Here is a 14,120-nt window from a genome sequence, read left to right as displayed (position 1 = left end):
GATATGCAAATAAATCATTACAAGAGCCAATCAAATCGCGTGAAAGTGGCAGATTCGATTGGCTCTTATAATGCTTTATTTGCATATGTCCCTACAACCCTTTTGCATATATATATATATATATATATATATATATATATATATATATATATATATACATATATATATATACATATATACATATATATTTACATATATATATATATACATATATATATATATATATACATATATATATATATATACATATATATATATATACATATATATATATATATATATATATATATATATATATATATATATTCTTACCTTACTCCTGGGCCCCATAGCTATGCTATGGCTGCTACGGTGGTATGTACGCCACTGCAAACAACCTAACGCTTGACACCTTGATTCTCAAAAATGCGTCAAAAGAGGGCTCCCGAGTGGAGTGCAGAATGCGCCTTACAGCTTGGACGTCGCCTGAGGTCGGCTGACTGCACACGCTTCGGAGGACAGCGTGTGTTTGTCTTCGCTGCTCCAGTCAGCGCAGGTGTTGTTGCGGTGGGCTGAGCCTAAATGCAATTGGGCATTTCAAACTGGGAGAAAAACGCGCTAAAAATTAATTGGCGATTACTAAAAAGAAAAAAAAAAAGTGTCAATAAATCAAGCTGATATTTTGTTTTGCTGAAGGTTCACCCGTCTACGTAAAGCAGTAGTTACTTTTTTATTGCAAACAATATTGCCAAGAGACACCGAAATAATACACACAGGCTCCACCAGCTGACTTTGCTTTATCCCATATATTGACCACCCCTAACAGGCCGAATATCCTACGATTTTTATGAGTGGCAGAGACAGCAGTTGGTCTGACAAAACTAGACATGCTGCTTATAAATGAGTATGCTTGATACCAGTTTATAGAAGTGCACTTCAGTGTTTTTTTTTTTTTGTAACCTACATCCTGGTACGGAATTTGCATTAAAGCAAGAATCAGTAGGCTTATTACTGTGTTTTAATGCATTCAAACTAACTTTATAAAATAATACATCTGAATAATACACCTCATTTTAGGCACTTTTTTTTGCTGTCAATTGTAGCAGTCACACTACAAAAAAGGAACTGGCATTGCATTTTAAAAGAGTGCACTCAACCCTCACTCATTAGGGTGCTCGGACCAGGGTACCTCTGATTATTATTTATTTCTTAGCAGACACCTTTATCCAGGGCAACTTACAATTGTTACAAGATATCACTTTTTTTTTTTTTTTTTACATACAATTACCCATTTATACAGTTGGGTTTTTACTGGAGCAATCTAGGTAAAGTACCTTGCTCAAGGGTACAGTAGCAGCGTCCCCTACCAGGGATTGAACCCACGACCCTCCGGTCAAGAGGCCAGAGCCCGAACCACTACTCCACACTGCTGCTCTATATATGATGTAGGCTACAAAGACAATAAATCATGAAAATATTTACAGCAGAATAATAATAATAATAATAATAATAATAATAATAATAATAATAATAATAATAATAATAATAATAATAATAATGCATTTGACAATTATAATATTTCTCTATCTGAATGAATGACTGTCCAGCAGAGCAGCTAGTTCATTTAGTATATTTAGTATATTCTAGTTATGGAGCTGCTAGTTCAGTTATCTGAACAGGGGTCTGCAGTGGAATTACGCCTACAGTATCACTAGTTCATGCAGTCGTGACTGCGGTTCTGTGATGTGTCGCGCGGGTTGCCGTAGCGATGATCTCTGTCACTCCTTCAGCGATTGCCAAGATGGACGCTGCGTATGCAGAGAGCTGCCTGGACTCTGCAGGCGGATAGCGACTTTGGGGAGCTCGAGAGACGAATTTAGCAACTTCTGAAAAAAGTGCAAGCGTCCAACTTCGACCAGCCATGGTGGGGCCCATGCACAGATAGAAAAACACCAACATTCACTCCCAACATGGAGCCTAGCGCGCTCAACAGGTAAGCAAATCCGAAGGCATTGCACCGGTTAAAAAACATTAAACTACACAACCAGACCGGTGAGGCGCCAAATAGTGATCTTACACTTTCAATTAGAGAGACCTGTAACAGCGCCTGCGTACCAGCGTGCAGCTGCCTTCCTGTCAAATAGTGAGTAGCTTGCAGCTGCATCCTTAGTGCCTGTTGTACAGGGTCTGGGAGTTGCAAAGTTTTTTTTTTTTTTCATGTTCTGCAAAAATGTGCTTGGATTTCTTGGTGGACAGTTAAAAACAAGAAGCTTTGTGAAAATGCTCTGGGTTTAAGCCTGAGGTAATTGCAAAGTACAGTTCGATTACAAACTGCATCTTGTAGGATGTGTGCGGACAACATTGCACAACTGGACAATTGTCTGCACATCGTAAGTGACTTTTCTTTAAATGTATCCAAAAGTTCTAAAAAGCATAAAATAAAAATAGAAGTGTGCAAAAACAAAATTTGTTTTTTATATTTTAAACCCGTGATATTCTTTATATATATATATATTTTAAAAATTGAATATAATATATTGCAGATGTGAAATTGTGATTTAGTTCATTTTGAAGTAATCTCGGGTGTTTTTGCTTAATCGCTTATGTTGTGATTGGTTCTACATAACGAGCAAGATATGTACAGCAGAAACATTGTTATGAATTCCATGGAGAGGTGATGTGGGTATAGCGACTACAGAAATCGCCTAGTTTATTTTTCAGCCTTGTGACCATTCCTTAAAATAGGCGAATGACCTGTTCTACTGCAAATGTGCGTTCTATATAATCTTTTAGATTTTTCAATTGTAAATGCATATTTACACACAGGCGTTTGGAGATATTTTCCCCATGCAGGTTTGCAAAAATTCGGTAAACAAGTGCAACAGTCCATGTTAAGATTCGACTCTGACTGACATGTCCTGTAATGTTCAGCAACAACAGATTTACAATTCACTCGACGGATCGTAGCACAAGCAGGCTTTTTGTTATCTGGTGCCAGATTAGGAAATACAGAAGTGTGCAAATGTGCGCAATTTGGGAGTTTTGCCAGGTGATTAAAAAAGCAAAAGACACAATCCTTGCATAATATTTGGTTTGAAAAGCAATGCTGTGATATTTGTAACGTTTTTGAATATGGCAAAATTGGGATTTAGCTTTGTGGATGCACGGCGTTTTTGTGGATGCATTTGGACGTCATTCTTAAATAATTATATCAGCAAACACATTTGAGAAACTTTTTTTTTTTCTTAACTGTTTATAAAAATAAAAACATGTCGAGGTTAGATTCCTGGAAGCTCTGGTCATAACATGTACGTCATTGTGCTTTTTTTTTTTTTTTTTTTTTTTTGACATGCAATCTGTTGTTTTGGAATGCTCATGCTACAGTATGTTGGCCAGTAACTGTAGTTAAGATAAGCAATCTGCAATAATTTTAGAATAATGAATTCTTAATTACACACATTTGAGATTTAACATTTGCTAAATATAAAGCTCCAAATGCAGGTTTGCACAACATAAAGGTCTGGTTTAGCGTGATATTCGAGTAAAACCCACACTACAATGCTGGTAAAATGCCATTATTTCAGAAGGATTTGCTGTGGTTGTTGGGATTAAAACATAGCCCTTTGTCTCCTGTTTTATGTGTCATTAAGGGTGTCTGGGTTGAGTTTGCTCAGTTCCTTACCGAGATAAATCAAGTTGAATTGTAACATTTTGTGGCCTCTGATTCTATTAAATTCACATGCCTGTCACATGCAGTTCATTTGTTCATTCAGGGGGTTCTAGCTTGTGAAATAGTGCCATGCATTTACCTGTAATGCACATTCAAGGGGTTCTAGTTTGTGAAATAGTGCCATGCATTTACCTGTAATGCACATTCAAGGGGTTCTAGCTTGTGAAATAGTGCCATGCATTTACCTGTAATGCACATTCAAGGGGATCTAGTTTGTGAAATAGTGCCATGCATTTACCTGTAATGCACATTCAAGGGGTTCTAGCTTGTGAAATAGTGCCATGCATTTACCTGTAATGCACATTCAAGGGGTTCTAGCTTGTGAAATAGTGCCATGCATTTACCTGTAGTGCACTTACAGTTTCAATGCATATATCAAATGTGGAGCTTTGAAAGAATCACGTTATAGGAGACATGTATTTTCATTTTAACCTGTCAACACTAAACAACCAGAAAGACAACTTTGACTTGACCAAATAAGTATTTTCAGTGTGTGTGTTTGTCTATCTATCTATCTATCTATTTATCTATCTATCTATCTATATGTCTGATTTTTATTAAAACATTTTTATCAGTTATAATTATTGTATTTTTCAGTGCTTATTTGTAGCTATTTTCGAGTTTTATTAAATTTTTTTTTTTTCGGGACTTTTGTTTTTCGTTTTTGATATACTGTATGAAATTACTGTTTTCAGCTACTTTCCAAAATGCTTGAGCTTTTTTTTCTGTCATAATATGTATAGTAGTAACTTGACCGTACTTGCACACTTAAGTTGTACCTTCTTTCCTTTGCTGTCTTACAATGAAATCCCTCTGGTCACGGGCACATTCTTCTGGGGTTTTTGTGTGTACACATTTTTGTGCATTTCGCCACAATTCTGTTTTAAATCCTCCGTATTTTAACTGTAATACATCTTTAAATCCCGCTAACAAGCCTCCAGCCTGATTGTAATCTCGTTTCAAATCTCGCAAGCGGAGTCTCCAATAGAAATGTAGGAATGTGCTGTCACTCAGTAGTTGGGGCGGGTTTAAAGTATTCAGAACGAATCAATGATGGATGTAAGTCAGGAAGGCGGGACATTTGCCCAGCAGCACTGGGAAATGTATTTATTATTATTTTTGTAGTAGGTTTTATTTTTTAATGGGAAAAGGGTAAAGTCAATGTGAATTGATTAACCATTTCCACAGTTGTTCCGGTGTTTATTGGCTATCCGCCAAATTCATTTTTTTTGTGTCGGGTGTTTTATCGGTTAAAACCGAAAATCAGAAGCCCAAGTTCTAATCAGTAATCATCACAAGTAGCTCTGTCTGGGTTTCATTTCCTTCTGTTGTGTTTTCCAAGTTATCTGCTTGACTCCTTTTTAAAAGTTTCAAATAGTAAAGGTGGTTGGACAAGAATTCAAGCATTTAAAAAAAAAAAAAATCCAGTATTATTTGCAGCATTAGCAAATGAGAGTTAATCTCAACACTGACAATGCCTAAATGTCTTAATCTGGATTTTCACCAAGTGTTTGCTGAATTTTGAATATGGGTCCTTAAAGCACGTACACTCAAGGTTGAGTAAATGCTCAGAATTATTTAACTTTTAAACATTCTATTTACTGCAGTTATAGATGCATCAAAGACACCATTTTAAACATTTCTTGTAAGCTGTTTGTTGTAACTCATCTCCCCTTGATTTTACATCGATTGAAAGACAGTTCCGTTTGCCAGAGGGTTTGTTTATGACTTTTTTTGTGTTTAATTTTTGTTTAATATACTCATGCATTTTGCAAGGCGGTAGCATCTGCAAGCAGCTCATTAACAAATCACCATTGTTGTGCAGCAGTTGGGTGGAGATGTGCCAGTCAGGGAAATTTTGGCAGGGCTGTTCAAGTGGATAGCAATGCAAGCTGTTTCACTGTGTTTCTTTCCGGTGCACTGTGTTACATTTTAACACCTTTAAGAAGGGGTGAAAGGGAGTCCTGGTGTAACCTTATTCTCCAATCCCTAGCAGTGTAGCCTTAACCATACGCTTGCTCCTCCTGGTTTCTGCAGCCTAGGAACCCATTGCTAGTTTACATGATTTTAGATATCTGGTGAATCAATTAAGTGTTTTCTGGTGCCTCTTCAAAGCAGTCAACAAAGACTTGTTTTGCTTCTACTACTGTATATCTAGTTGTAAACTATTTTTAACAACAGTGTAGTGGGTCAAGCTTATTGGCTCTCTCCGTACATTTTGAAGGGGATCTAAGAGCTCTATGTTATTGCTTAATTATCCCCATTGTATTAATGCATATGTCCCCAAATAATGAAACATTCAGAAATTAGACACCCACTAAAGAAAATAGTCATAAAGTCGAGCACCTCTGTCAGCTTCCCATTCAAATCAAAGAGCCAATAAATATAGTCAGACATTTGTCTGCTTTAGGTTTATCCCTATGACCCTATGAAAATCACTATTTTTTTGTAATGCGGTTGACAGTATGTAGGTAGGCCTTATTTAAGGACAGTTCTTTTCCTCCAGTTTCATATAAACTGCAGGGGTAATTGTAGTAAGCGGACTTCCAAAGTATTGAGCATATTGTAAGGGGAGCATTTTATTATGTGCCCTGTTTGTATCTTATTGTATTGTAGACCAGGGCCCCTCCAGTATGTCTGACATTGGGGCTAAGTTGAGTGGTGTATTCTCTTTGTGGGCAGAGTTCGGAAGTCGGGTACGCTTTGGTAAGTCATCTTGCGGGGCTGGTCAGAACAATCGGAGCCTGAGGAAGGAAGCAGCAACTCTGACTGAAAAGTGTCTCAGCATATCGTGTGGTTTTAGAATGGACTTGATACTTGGCCAGGCTTGCAGAGGAATAAACATAGAAATGAAAGCAGATCCTTTCCAGCTTGGCATTGTAAATCAAACTGCAGGATTTAAAATGTAAGTGTTTCTGGACCCCATGCTGTACCATACCAGGAGACATGACTCTGCAGTTTCAAAACGCCAGGCCTCCTGAATCTTTACAATAACAAGTTGCTGTGACCTGAAAGAACCAATAACAAGAAGTATTTGTCATTGACAAACTTTAATATTTTGTGTTGGCTATTTATCGTTGGTGAACTTGTATTGCTTAGGCTAAACTTGATAACCCCAGATCAGTTTCTCAAAGACATTATTTGATTTTTCAAATGTTTAAAGGTCTTGTAAATGCTTCTGACCATATTATTTCTCTGTACAAAGCATTGCATGTGAATTAGCCCTTTAGTAAGTACAGAGGCTTCGAAGTGTTTAATAAGTTATGAAAAATGATAGATAAATAATTCTGGAAAAAAGAAACTGAAGCTGTCAGATCCTGGTACTCGCAGGGATGCGCAAACAGTAAATGTATTTTTTATTATCTTTTTGCACAGAGCAGGCTAGTAATCGTATGGAATTTTCAGTTACTGTAAGTGAAGTGCTGGCTTATTTTACATGCAAATCAGGATGTCTCTCTGTTGATGTGTGTGGTTTGCACTAAGGCTGGATAAAAGAATGTACCTGTTAAAGTTGGGACTGCAGTTCTAATTTAACCTACACACGAGATTCAGGCTTGCCCGGTTCAATTTGGCTGACCGCTGGTTCTTCCTACACAGTGTGTTTCATTTTTTCAGGGTTGATTCAGGCACACTGGGCTTGATCTCCACCGAGACCATGGTCAAATCAGGACTGTTATCTGACGGGAATCTTAGAGTTGAAGCATTGAGGTACTGAAAGGGTTAACTTTTTATTTTTATTTATTTATTTATTTTTTAAAAAAAAAATTTTGAGAACCAAGTCGACACCCACAGAAATGCTTGTTACTACAAAACATTCCTAGCTGCTTTCAGTGTGTTTTGATGTTTTATTGATCCAGTGTGTTTCATGCAGTGTGAATGTGTGTTAGTTTCTAAAAGATTTGAGTCATTTAATGCTTTATACTAAACGCCTTTTTTATGCATTTTTATTATTTGTTTTCAAGTTTGTGGTACGAATTTTTTATGAGAAGTAATTTTAACCACAATATTTAGATTTTTGCACATTCCTGACATCAAAGTAAGCAAATTAGCCCGTGCATCTATCAACTTTATTGGCAAATTAATGACAACGATCTGAATAGGAGAATATATCTTAGTACTTCTAAGCAGATGGACTCTTTTGATGTCCACAGCACAGCTTAAATTGCCCTTAACTGTTGCACAATTCATAACAATGTGGTTATGGGTGTGCAGTTAATATAAAGGAGCCAATCACCTGTCAGAGCACAGAGAGTGTGGCATTCCTGTATCTTGATTGGTTGTTTCCAAGGCTGTCTGTGATTCTTATTTTCTTAGGAGCCTTTATATTATTATGTCTTCCTGTGGCTTTTGTTCAGTTCAGGGTTTTCATGATTAATTGCCAGGCTTGACAAAACAACGTCCTGAAAAAATGCTAAATGACACCCCTGAAAAAGGCTGTTGTTTATAAACCTGCATAAACACTGTTGTGCTGTTAGCCCTCTATGCAGCGCCATCAGAGGTGATTTGCAAGTTTATGCACATGCTGTAGGCCGCCAGCAATCGTCATGGTGGAGGTGGCTAATGCACATAAATACAGCTTTTTTTTTTGTTGTTGCTGATATTAATTTCACGAGTGAAATGTGTTCTCAATTAAGATGGAATATAGCACACTGCCAACAGGTGGTCCTGTTATTTTATTTCAAGATGGTCAACCTCCCCCCCCCACACACACACACACAAAAGGGAAGAGTATCAGCACCAGGCTAGCTTGCTATTGTAGTGTGAAATTGGATCCCTTATGTCTCCAGAAACGCAATTTGATTCTTACAGCCTTTCATTTTTCCCTCGTGTGAGTTCTAACTCACAAACCAGCTGTGACCTACACTTCAGAAAGTGCCAATCCTGAGTAAAAAGATTACTCACAAGTAGCAAAATAATAGCCACGCTTGCCACCTACTGACAATGGATGACCCCCCTCGCTGAACAGTGAAAGGACACATGCCTAGTCTCTGAATCCAAGATTACCTTTCTCTGACATTTGCAGAAATGCTTTGACTCGCACCAAGAAACCCCAACCCCCTTCTCTAAAACTGGTGTTCAGCAATGCTGCTATTAACATACCATCCTAAGTAAATTGTATAGCTGTAGTAAACCTAACCGGGACAACACCATAAACTGTAAAGCTTATGTATTTTTTTTTTTTTTTTTACCAAGTTGCAAGTTCTGTTTTTGGTTGCAGCTTTACACTGCTGTAGTATATCTGTGTCTTCAGAACTTTCCGGCTTGTGACTGGTTACGACAGGCTCATATCTAAAGAGAAAAAACAAATTGTGCTGTACTGTATTTAAATAAAATACTTGGGAGCCAATCTACTCATTTAGTTTTTTCTTATCTTCAGCCTTTGTAAGCACGCTAGGCTGTCCTGACTGTACAAAAAAAAAAAAAAAAAAAAAAAAAGCAGTGCATCGCGTAATAGGTTTTTTAGTTCTGCTGGAAACAAAACAAGTCTATCTGAAATGCAGTCTAAACCCATTGTATATGCACACGATTAACACTGTATGTATGCATGTAAATGAGTACACTTTTAGCCCCTTCATTGTCTATTTTTTCTGCAATTAATTCATAAGGTTGTTGTCAGACTTTCAGGTTATTTAATCTGTAATAAGTTTTATGTGTTTCTAGGTGACATAATCCTTTTTTTTTATTCATTCCAAGCTGATGTGTTAACTTTGTTTCCCACTGTTGAGAATATTTGCTAGTTTGCCAAGCCAATTAAGTACATATTTCGAAAGTTACTTTGTTGCTGCCTTCGTAGTGCATAAAACCAGCATTGAAATGGGGAACGGTCTGAGCACTAAAGGAAGTGTTGATAGAGGAAAAGCTGGGTCTGTGCGAGCAGGATATTCACGTGTGTATTGTCCTCTAACAGTGGTAATGACCGCTAGTAACTTCCATCTGACCAGAACAGTCTGTTACTTTTATCTTACTGTTACACTAAACACTTGCGGTGAAGTTCAGAATTATTTTCAGGATTAAAATGAATTGCACTCTGATTCATGAGATTTGGATCCTGGTACTGTAAACTTCAGGTAACCATCTGAATTACAACTTGACACTGATGTATAAACTACAGTATACCTAATACTGTTACTTCATTTTGAGATGCCAGTTGAATCAAATCTACAGTAACAGTATCCATTGCTTCGACGTATGGCTGCAATATTGTGCTATGTGACTTTTTTGGCACACCACCTGCACCTGGCATGGAACCAGTGTTTCTGAAAAGTAATGAACCGTATTGGAGATGAATACCTAAAAGCTGCTCAGGTGTTTTACAGTCGGTTTTCAGGTAAAATATTCTTTTGTCAGTCGTAAGGTGCCACTGCCACCTGTAGAGAGTGTTAGAAGATCTTTTGCAGATCAATCCATTGCAGATCACATTGTAGATCAACATGTGATCTGCAATGGATTGATCTGCAAAAGATCTTCTAACACTCTCTGCAGGTGGCAGTGGCACCTTACGACTAGAAAGAATGTTGCAAAATACTGCACTACTACTGTCAGGATTTTTTCCCCCATATATTGTACTGTGCATGTGGATATCATCCGGCATCAGTAACGCCGCAGTGTGTGTACACCAGTGGTTTTTAAACTAAAGTGGGGTGCAGAAAGCATTCAGGGGGTTCCTGAAACAGCCACATCACAAGCAGACTTAAGGGCTATTCACACTATAGCTTTTATTTGCTGCGTTTTCTAGGGTAATTGATGCAAAAAAAACAAAAAACATGGCAATCACCACCCTGTCCTGCTGAATTTGGATATAGAAAGCAATGTGGATCGGATGCAAGCTGCTGCATGGTTATTGCTGTCCTGTATAGCATATCCTACAAATTCTGTTGTATTTATTTGCATAGGTATGAAATTCAAGAGGTTATCATGTCATATATATGATATGTGTGTGGTGCGAATGGGCCCAGGGTGCCAATAAAAAGGAAGCATGACAGAACGACTAGGAGACTGTGGACCTTCACAACCACAGCATACAGCTATAGGATGGGTGTCTCATGGCATGCACTTTCTAGAAGCTACACCCAGACATTTAATGAAAAATTGTAGTCGTAACAGTGTTTATTTTAACATGCCAATAGTGCTTACGTTCCGATTTCCTCACATTTTCCCATAATTTCTGTTTGTATTCTTTATCAAGATATTTCTTGTGCTGCTTATCATAAAGAACAGGATATTCTGCACTGCTGTAATCAGGCGTTCCCCCATCTTGCCTGTGATTTTGAACGCGCAAGTCTGAAAAATAGCAACGGAATGTAGGACGTAAAAAACGCAGCGAATAAACGTTGAAGTGTGATTAGCCCTTTATGTACAGTAATGGCTACAGAGCAATGCAGCTCTTTTCTAGAAAGTAGCTCTTGGTGGAATTAAGAATATTACGTCCTGTTTTAAAAACTAATTATTTTATATAATCATTTTTTGTTTGCATTTTTCGTTTGCATTTTTCAATAGTTTAAGATCCAATGCTGTACCAGGGTTCTGCCCAGGCCTTTCAGCCTGGCTGAAAACACCCGATCCGTCTGTCTTGCAGATGCTACTGTGCCATTAACAATAAGGATTGATTGTGCTTCTAGCAGACTACATCAGTTGCGCGTTGCTGGGTGAAAAAAAAATTTTGGAACCACATGACAGCTGTGTTCACGTCTTGACCAGTGGCGTGCCGTGACAGAATGGACTGGGGTAGCAGAGTCATTGCAACCCCCACCCCCTGCCGACCCCCCTCCTTTTTTTAAGTGGCAGCTACCTGTAAGCCACAGATACCTTTCATAATTTAAATTCTGAAAGTGCCGAGTATATCCTTTCCCTTCCTGTGTCAGCTCGGGGATCTGTGGTATATATCTCCCTTTTTTAATAATCTCCAATTTTTCTGAGAGTCCTCCTTGAAAAAGGATTCATAACCAAATGATGTCTCTGTTTTCTCACATTTTTTTAATTTAGTGTAAAATAAAATTAAAAATAATTAGATGTTGTAAAGGTATTTGTATTTTTCAATGTATGTATAAGCTATATCGTGCAAAATCCAGCTATCCTCCTAACTGCAGTGCTAGCCAAGGAATAGTCATGTTTTGGGGTTGCTCACTAATGATTGGTCAGCTGTCAGAACTTTGACTTTCCCATTGGTTGCTAAAGCAGGGCCTTCAAGTGAGGCAGAGAATACCCTAGGAGATTTATGGCCCGCCTCTGCTCACTCCTGATTGGTTGCCTGTCTAAAAAAAAAAAAAGGACATTCTTCAACTCGCCTATTGGTTAAACTCACTCAAGACCAACTGTCAGCTTTCTGGGAAAAGTATTGCAATACCACTGACTAATTAGACTCACCAGTGGTCTGCAGAGTGCAAGGCATGCAGTACAGCAACAGATGTAATGGAGAGGTGTTCTGAAGCCTGCTACAGTATCCAGTGATTTTGTTAAAGGGGACAGTCCCCAGGACTCTAATCCTATTAAAAAGCCCTTGAGAAGAAAGATTTGAAAGTAATTTTACACTGCCTTTCACTGAAACTTAGCTCTAAGGTGGGTTTGAGAGTGTCTGAAAGAACCTATTAAAATCAAATGGAAGGAATAGGGCTCTACTGTGTATACAGCTTTATGGGAGACCGTTTAGTCGCATCTTAACTCCTTGATTTCTATGATTTGAATTTCATGCACTCTTGGTTCTACCTGTTTTTAAATGGTTGGTCTCCTGCTTGCCGTATTAGAAAAGGCTGTTGAGTACATAGAGCATTTGTAGTTTCAATTGCAGTTAATAAAGCACCGTTTTTGTTGTATGAACGATACAGAACTGAACTGGGATGCCAAATGCATCACGAAGAAAAATGCCAGTTCGACCTGCTTTCCCAAAGTTGAAACCCTTCTTTACAGGGACTTCTCTGTTGTTGGTGCTTAGTACACCGTTAAAATAACTGCATAGTGCTTTTGGTCATTGATTCAGGTATCATGGAAGATATTGGAACAGCTACTATTCAACAGTATTGATCTGTAATTGTGATTCGTCATCATCTGCTTTGTTCCAATACTAAAAGCAACGCAGCTTATAAAATGATTTTGAGCAGACACTGATCTTAAAGTGTTAACGTGCAAGTTGTGAAATGCAATTTATCAGTGCACAGTGGTGAAGTGATGTCCAGGTTGGTGCTGGCCTTAAGCGACAGCTCCCGGTACGTGTTAGCCGTCTAATAAGAACAAACAAGTACAATTAGACACAACAAAACAAACAAACACAAAACACTCATGGTTAATTTGTTATTCTCCTTCATGGGTTCACTCGCAACCATAACAAAGGAACAGATCGCTTAGCCACATCCCTTTTTGTACCGTCAGTCACGCCCCCTTGGTTAGCGAGTGCAACCATTTCTCCTCCAATCTGCGGTTGCCACATCACTTCCAATCTGGGGCGATGAGTTGGTGTACCGTAGCTCCGCCTCCTTTCTTGATGGCCGACTTCCACCTTTCCCTGGAATGAACTGTCAGATCATCCAGTCTGGGGCACTCTGTTCCCTTTACACAGCCCCCTCACAGGTCAGGATAACCATTTATAACCAAGATTCATTCTTTCATTCAGTTTTCAGTTCTGCTGATAGGGAACAGCTAGTACTGTACTGTTTGCTTTTACCAATGGCTTCTAGTAGACCTGTTTTTATTTGGGAATATGTGTGGGTGCACCATGCATTAAAGGAGAGAATAGGAGGCAGGGATTGTAATAGTCTGTGGATATTATCAGTCTGATAGCAGAGATGCTAATGTCAAAATGATCATTTCCTATCTCACTGTGGTGAAAGATACATGTGCTAAAAAGGCCATCTGTCTATAAACTCCACAAAAAAGCTGCTGTTGGAAAGCTGTAAATATTCAGTACTTGATGTACTGTAGCTGCATCTCTTCTCATTGATGCACTGCTCTTGGCTAGCGAAGTAAAGTGAATTACTGAGTATTAACAATTCCTCTTCGTTATTTTACTTCTGTCAAATATGCATGGAGCAATTGAGAAAAACAAAAGATGATTTGATAGTTTAATTGCTGTAGGAGTGGCACAAGATAAGCAAAGCGTTGTCAACTTGTACCCACTGACACATACGTATATTTTCTTTCCATGGAATGTTTTTATTGGTTAACTCCTCAGTGGGAAAGAGAGAGGAGAACAAACTGCCTTTTTAAGCTGTTTGTAAGTTCGCTCTGGCCCTGTCAATTACTTTCTTAATGGTACTGCAAGTAAGGAAATGTGCTAATGTTTTAGTGTTGCCAACATGACTGGAAATGTGTCCAGTGCAGTGTATTTCATTTACCTGTTGGGCTCAAATAATCTTACTTCTACTGTCAGTTTGTTTTAAGTTGAAATAACATTTTTTGATGAAGATTGGTGGGCATTGAA

General features: G+C 38.2%; 1 protein-coding gene across 6 annotated transcripts in view; it reads left to right on the top strand.

The window, feature by feature from the left end:
• The first annotated feature begins 1,754 nt into the window (after positions 1-1,754).
• LOC117402821 (mitogen-activated protein kinase kinase kinase 4) overlaps positions 1,755-14,120 on the top strand; it is a 48,991-nt gene continuing 36,625 nt past the window's right edge. For 2 of the 6 annotated variants that reach the window (XM_059024662.1, XM_059024660.1), the window contains exons 1-2: positions 1,755-1,972; positions 7,325-7,417. In XM_059024662.1, the coding sequence (XP_058880645.1) occupies positions 1,950-1,972; positions 7,325-7,417 (116 nt within the window). In that variant the 5' untranslated portion in view covers positions 1,755-1,949. Of the gene's footprint in view, positions 1,973-2,062; positions 2,123-2,169; positions 2,370-7,324; positions 7,418-14,120 lie in introns of those variants that run through there. The other 4 variants (XM_034004324.3, XM_034004325.3, XM_034004323.3 and 1 more) reach the window with 3 other exon arrangements.

This window comes from Acipenser ruthenus, chromosome 5, assembly GCF_902713425.1.
Source record: "Acipenser ruthenus chromosome 5, fAciRut3.2 maternal haplotype, whole genome shotgun sequence".
Lineage (NCBI taxonomy): Eukaryota > Metazoa > Chordata > Actinopteri > Acipenseriformes > Acipenseridae > Acipenser > Acipenser ruthenus.
Note: the sequence above shows the minus strand (reverse complement) of the source record. Positions and strands in the feature narration are given on the sequence as shown.